Source organism: Drosophila nasuta, chromosome 2L (assembly GCF_023558535.2).
Source record: "Drosophila nasuta strain 15112-1781.00 chromosome 2L, ASM2355853v1, whole genome shotgun sequence".
Taxonomy (NCBI): domain Eukaryota; kingdom Metazoa; phylum Arthropoda; class Insecta; order Diptera; family Drosophilidae; genus Drosophila; species Drosophila nasuta.
The window spans coordinates 11,366,703-11,381,088 of record NC_083455.1 but is presented as its reverse complement, the minus strand read 5'-3'; the positions used below and the strand labels follow the sequence as shown (position 1 = coordinate 11,381,088).

Sequence of the window (14,386 nt, the reverse complement as noted above, 5' to 3'; positions counted from 1 at the left end):
TCAGTTGCGACAAATATAAACAATTAGCGACTCTCAAGATTCGAGTGTTTGCCGCTCCGACTTAAACTTATCAGTTGCTTTTGTCAGCTATCGAGCCATCAGAGTTGAGAGAGCAGTTTCAGTATATTCCGAGCATTCCTCGACAATGGATCAGTGCAGGCGGAATATGAGCAAATTGCAATTTGCATTAATTTTCACGCTTATTTGGCAGAGCAGAGCAGACTCCTCAGATCCCTTCCTGCTACAGACCCAAAGGTAAAGTATATTGTTTTGATCTGTAGATTGAAGAGATATTAGATAAACTAACATTACTTTTTGTTATTTGTTTGCATAAGCTTACCCTCGGATTTGAACTTTATGCCCAGTCTGTCCAATGGACATTTGGGTTACACGGTCTTTGGAGATGCCATCTTCATGAATGGCGTGTACAATGGCGCCACTGGGAACAGCAAGCGTGCGAGAATTCCCAACTGGATCAACATAAATGCCGAGATCTGCGATCGCTTTGGATGCGAACAAGCAACTGACATTAGCTATGAGATGAATCTGCGTGATGGCTACTTTCATTACACGAAAAGCTACGCTTCCATTGGCATAACGCTGGAGCAACGCACGTATCCACATCGTTATTACAATCGCGCTTTGATCTACGAAGTGCTGGCCACACGACATGCGACATCCACATTTATCAACTGTAAGAATTAAATCAAATTAATAACTATATTAAGCGTACTAATATATACTCACAAAGCAGCACCGCGATTTCTAAAGCTGACACAGCAACCCGGCAACGCCAGCGATGCCTTTGACTTTGTGGTGATCAACAATGGCAGCGATGCAGTTGAAAATTATCGCCAGTTACGTGGACGCACCCGTATCGTGGAGTTTGAGAAGTTTCAGCCGCAAGCTCATGAGATTCACGTGGCATTCAGTGAGTCCCTTGAGCAGCCACGTCAAGTACCTTGGCCCACATGGCAAGCTCAACTGCAGCATCGCGTTGCCATCTGCTTGGATCGCGTAGAAAGTGTTGCACTCAAGGAATTGCAGGATGTGATGCGGCTCAGTGACGCCGCCTTGCTGGCAAGCCACACAAAGTTGTGGCATGAGTTTTGGCAGCAGCATTTCTCCATCGAAATCACAGGCAATGCTCTCGAATTATCGCGCATTGTGAATGCTGGCATCTTCTATTTGGTCAGTTCGCTGCCCACGCTAAGCAGCAATCAACCGAACGATCCATACTATGGCTTGAGTCCCACTGGCTTGGCACGCGGCAATCTGGAGGCCGACTACCAAGGTCACAACTTTTGGGATACGGAAATCTGGATGCTGCCGGTGGCCACACAGTTTGGCTACGACTATGGCAAACTGCTGCTTGAGTACCGCTTCAGCCATCTGAATGGAGCGCAATACAATGCCAATGCAACGGGTTACAAGGGTGCCAGGTGCGTCTAAAGTCCTTTTTACTTTTTTTTACAAGTATTTCTGTTATAGATTCCCCTGGGAAAGCGCCTACACGGGCACGGAAGTGACCAATCCCTGCTGTCCCGAGGTGTCACAACAGGAAATACACATCTCACCGGACATTTCGTTTGCGCTGCAAAAGCTTTTTGCCCAATCCCAAGATTACAATTGGCTCTGTGAACGCGCTTGGCCAATTGTCGCCGAGGTGGCCGACTTTCTGTTTAGCCGAGCGAGCTGTGAAGCGAATGCTTGTCACTTTCACCAGGTGATGGGACCCGATGAGGATCATGCCAACATCGATGACAATGTCTACACCAATGCTGTGTCCAAGATCGCACTCGATTTTGCTGCCTGGACAGCTGACAAATGCGACAGCAACACCAACAATTCAGCACGCATCGCAAATTGGCAACAGCTTAGGGATCAGCTGGTCATTTTGTATGATGCACAACTGGATTATCATCCGCAGCATTTGGGGTATCAGTTGCAGGCCATTGTGAAGCAGGCAGACACCATATTGCTTGGTTATCCACTGCAATTCGATACTAGTTCAACGCATTTGAATGATTTGCATTACTATGCGAATGTGACACGAGAATCGGGTCCAGCTATGACCTGGTCCATGTTTGCAGCCAACTATCTGGGAACCGCAGAGTTTAGTCGTGCCGATGAGTATTTTACACGCGGCTATCAGAGCTATGTGCGTCCCGAGTTCAAAGTATGGAGCGAAACGCCCATTGGTTACGATGGCTCTGCCAATTTTCTAACTGGCATTGGAGGTTTCCTTCAAGCTCTAATCTTTGGCTATGGTGGCCTCAATTTTGCTCGCGTCCATGACACGTTGCAGCTGCAATTGACCACTGCCAATGTGCCACCAAATGTACAGCAGTTGCAGGTGAAGTACATTCAATTTGCAGACAGCAAGTGCAGTTGGCAATTCAGTCATGAAAACTCAACAATGAATTGCTCTGGTCCGTCGACGCAGCATTTCGAACTGATCCAAGGCAACAAACACACGCAGCTGGGCAGCAATTTTACAGGTAAAAAGAACTTATGTAAGTAGATACTTAACTTTTACTTAAACCTAGATCGTTGCAGTGACACTAAACAGAGGAGATTTACCATTGCAAATTCTACTGCTAAACGCCGATAAAACATCTCAAGCTTAAACTGTATTAATTTGACAAGGATTAAATAAACATACACACGTAATTTGTTATTCGGAATTATTCAAGATTTATAATTGTTTTTGCCTAAATGCTGCTTATTTTTGTTTGCGAAAAAGTTTTACAAATATCTCAATAAATACACTACGAAATCTTAAATAAACTCATTTGAAAACAAAAATAAGAGGAGGAAGGTGAAATAAATTTGTACAATTAAAAGAGATTGTTTACCAATAAATGTGAAGTTAGTAACTTCTTGTGTGAAGGGATCTGAACTCTAAACTAATTGTGAACATTGTTAGTTTGTTTGGTGATTTTGGAAGTAACTATTGCATTGCGTTGTGGAAAGTGTTAAATTGTTGTAGGAGTCGGAACTAATTATTTAAACTTTGATATTGAAGCACCGCTGACGCCTGCGGCATTCTTGTTGCTGCCACTGAGCACCACATATGGTGTTTTGGTCTCCTTTTGCTTCTGCTGTAACATGGTTAGCGTGCAGAGCGGGGTATCCGTTGAGCTCATCGTTTTCATCAACTGGAAGAAAAATACAATTAGTAGTTGTTATTGAATATTATTTACATTTTGAACTTACGCCATCCTGCTCCATTTTCTTGAGACGCTTCTCGATCTTGTTCTTGCCGGGACCTTTGCCGTGGAACTTGTGTGACAAATAGCGGAACGCCTCTTTGAGGTTTAATATGCGACCATTGTCATCAATGTAATCAAGCTTAACATTCGGCTTAAATGTCTCCTTGTCCTTAAAGTCCATAATGGGACCAGCATGGAAGCGATCACGTCGCCCAATCTTGTCCTCCTCGCTGCAATACAAAAATTTGTATTTAATAAATATTCAATGTAAAGAGAGTCAAAGCAATTATCTTACCCGGCTGCCTTGTCTTCAATCGAATAGTTTTTGGCCTGCAGATGAGCCATTTTTGTGTTGCTCGGCCGATTCTTTTCCTCTTTCTCGAGATAACCCTTTGATAGAGCTAAACGCAAAGCATTTGCAACGCCAGCACCCACATCGGGCTCCTCATCCAAAATGGCACGCTCTTCGACATCATCGCCCAAATTGTCTAAATCAGCCGGTTGCATAACTTCATCAGGATTCACAGAATTCCATGTGCCATGACTTAGTGTAGGCTCCTCGTGATTGCCATCCATATGCTCATCCATGGCATCATTATTATCAAAGTCCATCATATCATTGGAGTCCTCATTTCGATTACCAGCCATACCATAAGTGGGTATATCGCCAAGTGTGCGACAAAACTCGGCTGTGGCATTCAGCACAATGTTGCCATCGGCACTACTTAGAATAACACCAGACGCACTGGTTGCCTCGTCCACAGGCTCCGGTTTAATGTCCTGTTTAATGCTTGCCACATCAATGGGCAGCGACTTTTTAATAATGTTCTCCTTTTGCTTCAACTTGCGCGCCTTGTTCAGCACACGCTCCAAGTCATCATCGTCGGGCTCCAGCTTGATTTGCGGCTCCTCTTTCATGACCACATCCTCGTCGTCGGCTTCGCGATACCGTCCATGACGACTGCCCATGTTTGAGGAGCCAGCAGCCTCTGCAAGCGGTTCCAAGTCCTCAGCTTTTAGTTTCTGACGCAGTTTCTTCACCTTTTTCTTGGGCTTCTTGAAACTGCAACAAGAAATAGAGTAAATTTATTTACAGAATTTGTAGAATGTCAGCTGAAAACTTACGTGGCCAACTCCTCCACGCTGAAAGTATCCGAGGCTAGTTGTATGTTGGTATCCTGTAGCGTTTCCAGCCGTTTGCCGGCCAATTTGGTTTTAATCTCGAGCAATTTTCGTCTATGCTCACGCTCCTCTTCCACATTCTCGCCAATCACAAAGTTTTTGCGTGTTTTGGGCTTTCCATCGACATCATCATCGTACTTCTCGAGTATGGCTCGCTCAATGGGATTGCCCAGCTCATCGTATTGCTCCTCATAGACGTTATAACCATAACTAAGCGGATTGAGCTTCTTGTTTGCCACATTCTTTTTGTAACGTTCATCGTCAAGCATATTGACATTGACCAATGTGTCACCCTCCTCTTCATTCAGCACATCTTGATCCTTGAGCGTTAATATGACAGTGCGACCCTCGCCAAAATCATCCATATCGTGCTCCACGCGCAAGCCTTTAAGATTGCGATCGCCATAGGCCTGCTGTCTGGCCTTTTGTTTCTCTTGCTCCACCAGATCCGCGACACCAAACGCCTCGTCTAACTCCTCTAATTCTTTAGCCTGCAAGAGATCGATAGTCAGCAATAGTTTGCATATATGTATATATAAACCATTTACTCACCTTGCGCTTTGCTTCTTCACGTTCATTGACCACACGCTTGTTGCGATCCACCCACTTCGCCACGTTATCCGTCTCCTCGTCCGATTCGCCCAGCGTGCGTATGCGTGCCAAACGCTCCTCCAGAAAACGTTTCTCTTTGCGCTGCTTTAGTTTATCACGCAACTTCTCCGCCTCCTTCTTCTCTTGTATATTGTCGGCAGGCTTGTGCAAGAACTCGCCCCACTCATCCTTATATGAAGAGAGATCCTTGTCAGCACCAGAGCGTGGTTTCTCCTGTTGGCTTCCGCTTGCAGATGTTGACGCAGCTGCTGAGGATGCTTTGCTAGGTCCGCTGTCCATTTCGAGTGGCTTCAGTCCCAGCTTGGCACGCAATTTATTTGTTTCGGCAATGGAGAGCACATCACCTGCGCCATTCTCTGGTATAGGTGAGTGCTCACGTTCCCTTTCTCTGTCCCGCTCCCTTTCACGTTCCCGAACTGGCTCGCGTTCTCTTCCTGCCTCGCGTTCACGCTCTCTTGCTACATCTCGTTCTCTTCCTGCCTCGCGTTCTCTAACTGCTTCACGTTCACGTCCTGGCTCTCGCTCTCGGACAGCTTCACGTTCTCTGCCTGCTTCACGTTCTCTGCCTGCTTCACGTTCTCTGCCTGCTTCACGTTCTCTGCCTGCTTCACGTTCTCTGCCTGCTTCACGTTCTCCTCGCACCCCTCGATTCTTGCGATTCGCTTCCGCCTGTTGCTGCTGCAGTTGTGATGTGCCAGGCGACTGTGATCGAGATCTTCCTCCTCGCACACGTTCACGTTCTCTTCCTGCCCGCTTGCGGGCTTCTCGTGCCTCGCGTTCCCTTTCCACCTCTCGCTCGCGTCTTCGTTCTCGCTCATAGTCTGCATGCTTGGAGATTTGCGGTGGTGGTGGCGTGGCTACTTCATGTTCACGTTCTCGTGATGCCTGCGGCTCTCGTTCCCTCTCCCGCTCACGTTCTCGTTCCCTTGGCACCTGTTCTCGCTCTCGTTCCCTTGGCAACTGCTCCCGCTCTCGTGCCTTGGCTCTGGCATCTTGCTCAACCGGCACCTCAACGCAATCGGAACCTGCAAAACACACACAAGTTCAAAGACTTAGTATGGACACAATATAGTAATTTAAAAGTTCCAAATTGGCCAAAGTTTCTTGAGCTCACTCACAGTCGGTCTACATCTGGAAAATAGGAAATAAAAAGAGAAAAAAGAGAACAAGAGCGCTTTAGTGAATTCTGAGCCAGCGAAATGTACAGCTCCAAAGGCAATTGATCAATTCTAATCCCATGTAGAAATATCGCTTTTCGATTTGGGGATGTTGAGCAATTGCCCCTTTAAATGGACTGCACAATCAATTGATAACTATTATATATACGAAACTTACTGTCTGAGTCGGATTCTTCCAGTGAGATGACTTCGCTGGGACGCTCACGCTCCTTGTGTCTGTGATGCTTGTGTCGATGCTCCTTGTGTTGTTTTTTGTGCTTGTGTTGGTGTCTATGTTGTCGCGTTGAGGACGAATCGTCTGTGAGATCCAATGTCACATCATCTTCGACGCCGCGATTTGTTGTCATGCGTTCACGCGAATGCGATCGATGACTGTGTTTCTTATCTTTTTTATGTTTTTTGCCCGAGGATGAGCCCATTTTTTCGCTTTTTCCGTATCACTAAAGTCCGAGTTTTTCCTAAACGTTTTCGTCTTCTTCTTATTTTTTACTTTGTAAGGTTTTACAACACTGACAGGTATAATTTTGTGGCGTTGCCACTTGAAATACTTTATCGAATATATTGCTGTCGGTTTACCACCATTTTTTACTTATCGTCAAAATACGTTCCATATTTGAATTATGTTTAAGTCACACATAAATATATAAATAAATACATTATTACATAGAATGTATAAGATTATTACATGCAGAATATGTTAATTAACGCGATCCCATCGCCAAACAGTGCTGTCGTCACATACACAAATTAAAATCGAACCGTCCTTGGAGAACGATGTTTGCCGTATTGTTGAAGTGCATTTGGGATGCACCAGTTGACTACATTTGGTCAGATTTGGGTCATTTGAGTCCAGCTCCCAAACAAAAGTGGTGCCCAGTTGATTGCCGAGAGCCAGCACCTTTTGCCAGGCATTAAATGCAAAACGCACAAACCAAATCTCGCACATTTTGTAATCGAAATGATGCAAAACTGTTGTCGAATCCTGTGGCTTGATGTCCTGACGCTGTGCTGACAGTTTTCCCGGCTTCCAGCACACAATGGAGTTCTCGCAGGACTTGGAGAAGACAAAATCACCAAACCACTGCACACAATCCACATAGTTTCGATGAATGTCACGAGTGGAAAAGTCAGGGAAATGCTCCTTAATTGTGGGAAATGGTGCCGTATTTTTACTGGCGTTAAACGTCGAGCTCAGCTCGATGGCCTCCTTTATGTCCGGCTTATTAAGACGCCACAATTTAAGGGAATGGTCCATGCCGCTAGACATAATGCGATCACCACGTAAATCAAAATCAATGGATAACACCTCATCCCGATGTCCCTCGACGCCACCAAAAACCGCCACACACACATCCGTCTGTATGTTCCACAAGCGCAGCGAATGATCCTTGCTGCCGGAGAGCAACAACTGTGGCAACATCGGATGAAACTTGAGTTCATTGATGGCATGTCCGTGTCCAATATAATTCTTAGCACACTGATGTTTTATGATGTTAAAGATGCGTATTACACCACGATAACCTGCGGCAGCGAGTACAGGATCTCTAGTGATGGCATCATAGGACCAAGCACACGTGTAGAAACTTTCATCGGTCTGCAAAGTTGAATTAAATATGAATATTCTATGTTATTATGCATATTACATACATCGGGATCTGCATAGACTTGCAGCAGACGTATACCGTCATCCTCGCCAGCTTCCAGCTCCGGATTGCGCTTGACACACTCATAGATGGAAACACGATCTTTGCCCACTGTAGCAAACACCGCTTGACTTCGATCCAGAAACGGATTAAACTGCACACCAAAGATTTGATGATTGTGATCCTCACGTACATGATGGCTGTCGGTGGTTATTAAATGTAATACATTTATTATTAATTAGTAATTCCATTACACAACGCACCTATATTTGTAAAGCGGTTGCACCATTTTAGGCGCTTTGGCGCGTCGACATAATTTCCTCAGCTTTCGCGTATTTGGCGATTTACTTTTGCTGCGTGTTGTTGTCGTTGTTGTTGTGGCGCTGAAAACGCTTGCCGAGTCCAACGATGCATTGTCCTCGCAATCGATGCCTCTGCTGCTGAGTTCAGCAGCCACGGTTGTGGCTATATCTGGTGCTGACTGCTCTGGTGTCGGAGCATCGTCGTTCACGGATTGCTCCTCTTTGCTTTCGCTAACATTATTTTCCGTCATGTCGCTCGAGACGCAATGCCGCCTTGTTTACTTTTTTTTCTGTGCGATAGGGTTGCCACCTGTACAGTCTATACTTGGGGTTGCGTTCCTACTCAAATTTAAATACAATGCTGTTTTTAGGAATCCAAATTTTGACGTAGTCAATAGTAAAATATAATAACAACAGATAATAGTCAGTTAATGAATTATGACTTCAAAAATGTATACGATTAGATGCTTGTCATATCGATATGCAAAAACCGCCATGTATCTAAAATTTCATCGATGTTTCTCCGCCTATAATTTAAACACAATTTTTTTTTTTTTTTCTAATGTACTATATATATGTATATTTTTCTTAAAATTGTATAATCGGTTGTTTTTTGTGTTATTTCATTGCATTTAACGTCTATTGGCGACTTCTTTTGGCTGATTCTGATTGGCACTAAGCATCTCATCGAGATATTTGTCAACTTCCTTATGCGCCCTTAAGCAGTGATCAGTGCGTGAGAAAATGTTGTGTGTAAAATACATTCGCATCAGATCCGTTTTTGTGTGCCACAGTTCGGCCTGCGCTTGTTGCACCTTCAGTTCGTAAGCAAAATGTGGTCCCATTTTCAAGTCCGCTGCCATCAACATTAATTCACATTTTTCCCGTCGTTTTTCCACTAATTTCTCTAAGCATTCGCGTTGATCCTTTTGTAGCTTGATGATTTCCTGTTGTCCTGTTGTCAGCTGTGCGTCCGCCCTATTATTTGTTGACATTGCATCTGGTAGCTCGCAACGAATCCTGTCGCCCAATTCAACAATTTGTGTCAACTTTGCACTCAGATTTGATGTCAATTTTGAGCGCAACGCTTTGCGATCGGTATAATTCAGCGAGGGACAACTGGTGCAGTCCTGCAAGTCTAAAAACGAATTCAATATATGTATACGCATACATCTATAACTTGTATTATTTATTTACCTAGCAAATGCTCTGTTCCATCACCCAGCCGTATAAAATCAGCCACCGAAACCAATTTAAGAGCGCGTTTGATCTCAGGAGTTTGCTCTTTGCCAATGTTTTTAATTGCACGCACTTCATTTAATATCAGTTTCAGTTTAAGCACTTTCCTTAATTCAGCGATGCGTGCCTCCAATAAGTCTCGAGTTTCAGTTGAAATTATATTGCCGGACGGATCATTCATTGTATTTATTTTATATTGCTTGGCTTGATTTTAAAAGTGTGTATTATATTATTATACGCTGGGTTGATCCTACGCATATATCGATAACGATCAGAGATTGTAAATATATCGTGGTGTCAAAACGGAGGTTACACTATTTTGAATTGCTTGTGACGTCACAAGCTGTCTACCATTTGTTTGGAAAGCGCGCTGAAAGTAAGTGTTCGATTTGTACCACTTGAATAATCAACATTTTAAAACTCATGTCAATTGTTTCTAGTGCTTCTTAAAGGGTTGAGCAGTCAGATACCGTGGATGCCGATTGCCGTAGCTGTGGGTGCAATAATATGCACTGAAGTCATCTGCATTGCAAAAAAACATTCGCGAATCAAGAAAAAAACTGAAGAAGTCATCGATGTAATAATATTTAATGAAAACACGCGTTCTCAAGATTTTCCAACTAGCGCAATGGAGTCGATGATCAGTTACATTAATCAGGCTCAATATTCCATCGACTTGGCCATGTACACGTTCACCAACCTGGAAATGTTCCAGGCATTAATGGAAGCCCACATGCGTGGTGTCCGACTACGAATTGTCACCGACCTGGTAATGATGACTTCAACCTTAACGAAAATGATTGATTTTAAAAACGCCGGTTTTGATATTCGTTGTCCGTCCAGCAAAGTGATGATGCACCACAAATTCGTGTTAATCGATGCACCCAAAGCTGCAAACGATATTAGTCTACAAAGGACCAGCAACAAGTTAAAGACAAGCACTTATCGTAGCCTGTTGCTGAGTGGCTCCGTGAACTGGACGAATCAGGGCTTCCACGGTAACTGGGAAAACTGTATTGTCATGTCACAGAATGATAATCGTGTGATAATCGCATATGCAACAGAATTCGAACGTATGTGGAGCACATTTCCAACAGTCTAAAATTTGTATTTCTTACATCGAATCTTAATTCTAAGTTCAGCACACATAAAATATGATTTGTAACTAATTGGCTTGCTGTTTTAATTTATGCATGCGCCGCTCAAATGTGTCCTTTAACGCTTTCAGGCGCTCCATTTCTGATCGCATTTCAATATATTCCAAATAGGAGACCTCCGATTTCAGCAAAATTTCACTCTTCAACTTTAGCACGCGGTTCACTTCTTTCTGCTTGCGTTCCACAGCAGAAATCTTCATTGTTAAAGCAGAGTCCTTTCCTTTCTTCGCCAGCTTCGGCATCTTTAATATTTCTACGCTTCTGTAAATATTACGTTATTTTCTTGAATTGTTTATATAAATTTGTCCGTGACTCGTTTTACCTCCAACAATTTTGTAAATACAAAAATAATTCATGTCGCTTTGAGATGGGAAACACAGCGATAGCATTATCGATAATATTGTAAGCACACTATTTTGAGCTAAAATACCATTTCAGTGCAATATTGCATTTTAATGCCGCTTTTAAATCCGGCAATCCTTGATCTGGTCACACCCGCGCAAGAAATAACATTGCAAACTTGCTAAGAATAACAACAAACGCAATATTTAACCGCTTTTTAATGAATCCACTGACAGACAAAGTGCTTGTGGCCAAGGAGGCGCTCGCGGTGGCGCTCGGCGACAATTGGGAGCTCTACCGGGGCAACATGAAGAACTGGTTTCGCAACCGCTGGACCAAAGAGGAGTTCGACTGTGAGAGTCGCAAAATTTTGACACCTGAGAAACTGCATTTGCACAATCAATTGTTGCTGGCGCTGCTGAATAAAATCGATGCTTTTGCGCCACCCGAAACAGTTGCTGCACTGCAACAACATCACTCCAGCTCAGGCCGCTCAGGTCCCAACAGCAGTAGCCGGAAACGGAAGCGCAGTTCTCGGACTTTTGCCGAACGCTTTACGTTCGAATTATGCGATGTGCTTAATTTTGTGAATGAGGATAATATGCAGCTCATACGACCACCTTCTTTGGCTGGTGATCAACAGGGAATGCAGCAGCAACAACAGCAACAGTTGCCCACACAACGCTACTGCGCCCAGGAATTGTTTCTACCCGATGCTGGTTTCATCATGGGACGTTTTCTAATTGGTGCCTGGGAGATTGGCCTCATCTCAGTGGACGACAGCGTGGCCGAGTACGTGGCAATGGCTGTGCAGGTGCTGCTCAAGGATCTGCTATCTGCCATCATTAAGAAGCGCAAGCATTACAAGACCAGCGGCGAGGGCAACTTCTACTATGATGTGGGCGCCCAGCTGCGTGATCCTTCGCTGCGCAACACAGTTACAAGGCAAAAGGTGGACGACACGCCGCTGGAGCACGACAAGGAGCTGAACACAGCGAACTTTATGCGGCGGCAAAACGATGACATTGTCTTTCTTTCCGCCTGCGAACAAGTGTAAATTAGGAGGACTTTAAAAAACTTACTGCCTTGTTTAATACGTGATTTCTATTGTTTTCCAGGTTGCCCTGCGAACGCACTGTGATTACGCTCAAGGATTGCCAGCTCGCCTTTCGAGATCGCAATCTCATTGGCTCCCACGCCGTCTATTCCATCAACATGGAGCGTCTTAATATGATGATGCACTAAGGTTGGACTCATCCACTAAATATTGTTGCACATATCGTGCAATATTGTGGAATATTGAAATTATGATGTCGTTGCTGAAACGATGGGGATGGAGGTTATTGACTACTGTTGAGGTCTGTACAACATAATTTAGAGAGTTTAAAGTAATTTTTTAAATTTTTAACAAATTAATCTACAATCAAAGTCATAACACAACATCATTCAATTTATTTTTGGCACAATATTTTAGAAAGCCTTTTTTGACTTATTTATTTAGATATATTTACTTTATTTTTATAAATGATAACATAATAAATAATACAATGATGTGTATAGAAATTAACATAGATTTTTAATGTTTTTCTTTGACCATAATGAAGCATTTTAATAAATTTTCAACAATAATCGATTTTAAAATATAAATAAACAAAAATAGAGAAAATAATTGAAATTGTTAAACCTAATTCTACAAAAAAAAATATTTATTCCTTCTCATGAACAGATAGATTAACTTTAATTTTTAAATAGGGATTAATTTTAATTTATAATATTGCTTTTAAATACAAAAAACTTGTTTTTTAACTTTCTTATGTGAAAATAGGAAAAAATATTTTTGTATTTTGATCAGTCGCAAAACATAAACTTCTATTCACATTTTCTAAGTTCTAAGTTTTTTTTTTTAATTTATAAATTATATTTTAATATACTATTATAAATTTATATAAATTCTATTTCAATGTATTATTATGAATTTATCAAAGTAGATGTTAATTTTGTAATTATATTTAAGTGTATTTTTTATAGGCAAAGTTCTCTTGGCGGCGGCTTGAAAGGCACTTGGCCAGGGGCAAAAGCTTCCGCTTTAAATGCTGCAATCTCCTCGGTTGTCAAATCCTCCATGCGACTGTAAATGGTAGAATCACTTGGCTGTTGCTGTTGCAACTGTTGTTGCTGCTGCTGTTGTGGCGCCGCTTGTTGCATTTGAACTTGCTGCCCAGGCGGAAATCCTGTCGCTGCTGCTGCCTGGCCAAAGAAGCCATTTGGTGGTTGTTGCTGCTGCTGCTGCTGCTGTGCAGCTTGAGCAAATATGTTGCCTGTATTTGGGACTGCTGCAGCAGCTACAGCTTGAGCAAAGATGCCACCTTGCTGCTGTTGTTGTTGCTGTGGCATAAAGGCGCTACTTTGGCCAAAGGGCGAGGGATTTGTGGCCTGAGTTGGCTGAGCAAATGAAAATGACCTAGCAGCTGTTGCTGGCTGTCCAAAGGGATTCATCTGCTGATGTTGTTGCTGCGGCTGCTGTGCAAAGATCGAAGGCTGCTGCTGCGGCTGTCCAAATGGATTTGGCTGCTGTTGCCCAAATGCTGCAGGCTGTGGCTGCTGTTGTTGTTGCGGTTGTCCGAATAAGTTTGTGCTGCTGGCACCGCCAAATATATTATTATTGGTAGCTGCATTATTAACGGTGCCGCCTCCAAATATATTGCCAGCTGCGGGCGGGGCTGCAGCTGGACCACCAAAGATATTGCCACTACTCGCTCCCAAAGCGGGTTTGCCAAAAATGGAACCAGCTTGTTGCTGTGCTGCATTGTTGTCGGCAAAACTAAAAGGATTGCTATTGTTGGTGGCAGTCACTTGAGCGCCCTCGGGTGCTTCATAGATTTTGATCATCACGTCAATGATTTGTGGCGTCATCTGCAGCATTGCCTTCATTTTGTTGACTGTTTCGTGCACTTGATTTGTATACTGTTGATGGAATTGATCGAAGCGATTTTGACTGCGACTTTCGTAGGCCTGGAGACGCACTTCTTCAAAGGACTGATCCTCGATGAAGTTAGGAATGCTGGGCTTATCCTTAAACGGTCCATAGACCGAGAAGCGCCACATGTTACTGTTGATGCACGCTTCCATATCCGTCTTGAGATATTGCCTAAAAATTCGGCGGAGGCCCAAATTTCTCTTAGCTATTTGCAGCGTGTTTTGATTATCAAATAAATACATACTTAACATCAAAGTGCTCATTGCGACATTTGGTGCCGAAACGACACGATCCTTGTTGAAAAAAACGGCAAACTCCCATTTCTTAACTATGTGAAATAATGCAAAAACAAATCCAATTTGTTATTTGCTGCTTTGCCGGGGGCCTTTTAACAGCTGACTGGCTGATGCCAATGTGTAGCCCTGGAAAAAAGCGAATAGTGTGAAAAGACATGCCTGTTATAAGCTATCGTTAATCGATAATTCTTCTATTCGGTCACTGTTAACCAAAAATAAAAATAAATTGAATTGGTTTTTGAA

The 14,386-nt window shown here is 43.2% G+C and overlaps 8 protein-coding genes across 10 annotated transcripts; 3 read left to right on the top strand and 5 right to left on the bottom strand.

Moving 5' to 3' along the window:
* Positions 1-130: 130 nt before the first annotated feature.
* On the top strand, positions 131-2,652 carry LOC132798912 (protein-glucosylgalactosylhydroxylysine glucosidase). The gene is made up of 5 exons (XM_060810942.1): positions 131-255; positions 336-694; positions 755-1,442; positions 1,492-2,501; positions 2,560-2,652. The coding sequence occupies exons 1-5, from the start codon at positions 146-148 to the stop codon at positions 2,628-2,630; spliced, it is 2,238 nt and encodes a 745-aa protein (XP_060666925.1). The 5' UTR covers positions 131-145; the 3' UTR covers positions 2,631-2,652.
* Positions 2,653-2,699: 47 nt separating this feature from the next.
* On the bottom strand, positions 2,700-6,694 carry LOC132798911 (U4/U6.U5 tri-snRNP-associated protein 1). 2 transcript variants are annotated; one of them, XM_060810941.1, is made up of 7 exons: positions 6,345-6,694; positions 5,630-6,034; positions 4,950-5,575; positions 4,341-4,888; positions 3,511-4,278; positions 3,220-3,445; positions 2,700-3,161 (listed from the first exon to the last, which is right to left on the bottom strand). In XM_060810941.1, the coding sequence occupies exons 1-7, from the start codon at positions 6,604-6,606 to the stop codon at positions 3,006-3,008; spliced, it is 2,991 nt and encodes a 996-aa protein (XP_060666924.1). In that variant the 5' UTR covers positions 6,607-6,694; the 3' UTR covers positions 2,700-3,005. The 2 variants fall into 2 exon arrangements, with proteins under 2 accessions (XP_060666924.1, XP_060666923.1); XM_060810940.1 differs by having other exon boundaries at positions 4,950-6,034.
* Positions 6,695-6,764: 70 nt separating this feature from the next.
* Positions 6,765-8,589, bottom strand: LOC132798914 (polycomb protein esc). The gene is made up of 3 exons (XM_060810943.1): positions 8,094-8,589; positions 7,835-8,030; positions 6,765-7,781 (listed from the first exon to the last, which is right to left on the bottom strand). Exons 1-3 carry the CDS (start codon positions 8,381-8,383, stop codon positions 6,885-6,887), a joined length of 1,383 nt encoding a protein of 460 aa, XP_060666926.1. The 5' UTR covers positions 8,384-8,589; the 3' UTR covers positions 6,765-6,884.
* Positions 8,590-8,691: 102 nt separating this feature from the next.
* LOC132798917 (augmin complex subunit dgt2) lies at positions 8,692-9,649 on the bottom strand. The gene is made up of 2 exons (XM_060810947.1): positions 9,330-9,649; positions 8,692-9,270 (listed from the first exon to the last, which is right to left on the bottom strand). Exons 1-2 carry the CDS (start codon positions 9,550-9,552, stop codon positions 8,765-8,767), a joined length of 729 nt encoding a protein of 242 aa, XP_060666930.1. The 5' UTR covers positions 9,553-9,649; the 3' UTR covers positions 8,692-8,764.
* Positions 9,650-9,664: 15 nt separating this feature from the next.
* Positions 9,665-10,795, top strand: LOC132798918 (mitochondrial cardiolipin hydrolase). 2 transcript variants are annotated; one of them, XM_060810949.1, is made up of 3 exons: positions 9,665-9,747; positions 9,812-10,140; positions 10,215-10,305. In XM_060810949.1, coding segments are annotated over exons 1-3 (393 nt in total). In that variant the 5' UTR covers positions 9,665-9,746; the 3' UTR covers positions 10,278-10,305. The 2 variants fall into 2 exon arrangements, with proteins under 2 accessions (XP_060666932.1, XP_060666931.1); XM_060810948.1 differs by having other exon boundaries at positions 9,812-10,795.
* Positions 10,537-10,979, bottom strand: LOC132798919 (uncharacterized). Its single transcript, XM_060810950.1, has 2 exons — positions 10,851-10,979; positions 10,537-10,789 (listed from the first exon to the last, which is right to left on the bottom strand). The coding sequence occupies exon 2, from the start codon at positions 10,768-10,770 to the stop codon at positions 10,537-10,539; it is 234 nt and encodes a 77-aa protein (XP_060666933.1). The 5' UTR covers positions 10,771-10,789; positions 10,851-10,979.
* An 8-nt stretch (positions 10,980-10,987) lies between these two features.
* LOC132798916 (transcriptional adapter 1-like) lies at positions 10,988-12,434 on the top strand. Its single transcript, XM_060810945.1, has 2 exons — positions 10,988-11,923; positions 11,989-12,434. Exons 1-2 carry the CDS (start codon positions 11,091-11,093, stop codon positions 12,113-12,115), a joined length of 960 nt encoding a protein of 319 aa, XP_060666928.1. The 5' UTR covers positions 10,988-11,090; the 3' UTR covers positions 12,116-12,434.
* A 281-nt stretch (positions 12,435-12,715) lies between these two features.
* Positions 12,716-14,257, bottom strand: LOC132798915 (uncharacterized). Its single transcript, XM_060810944.1, has 2 exons — positions 14,092-14,257; positions 12,716-14,018 (listed from the first exon to the last, which is right to left on the bottom strand). The coding sequence occupies exons 1-2, from the start codon at positions 14,166-14,168 to the stop codon at positions 12,893-12,895; spliced, it is 1,203 nt and encodes a 400-aa protein (XP_060666927.1). The 5' UTR covers positions 14,169-14,257; the 3' UTR covers positions 12,716-12,892.
* Between the last annotated feature and the right edge of the window lie 129 nt (positions 14,258-14,386).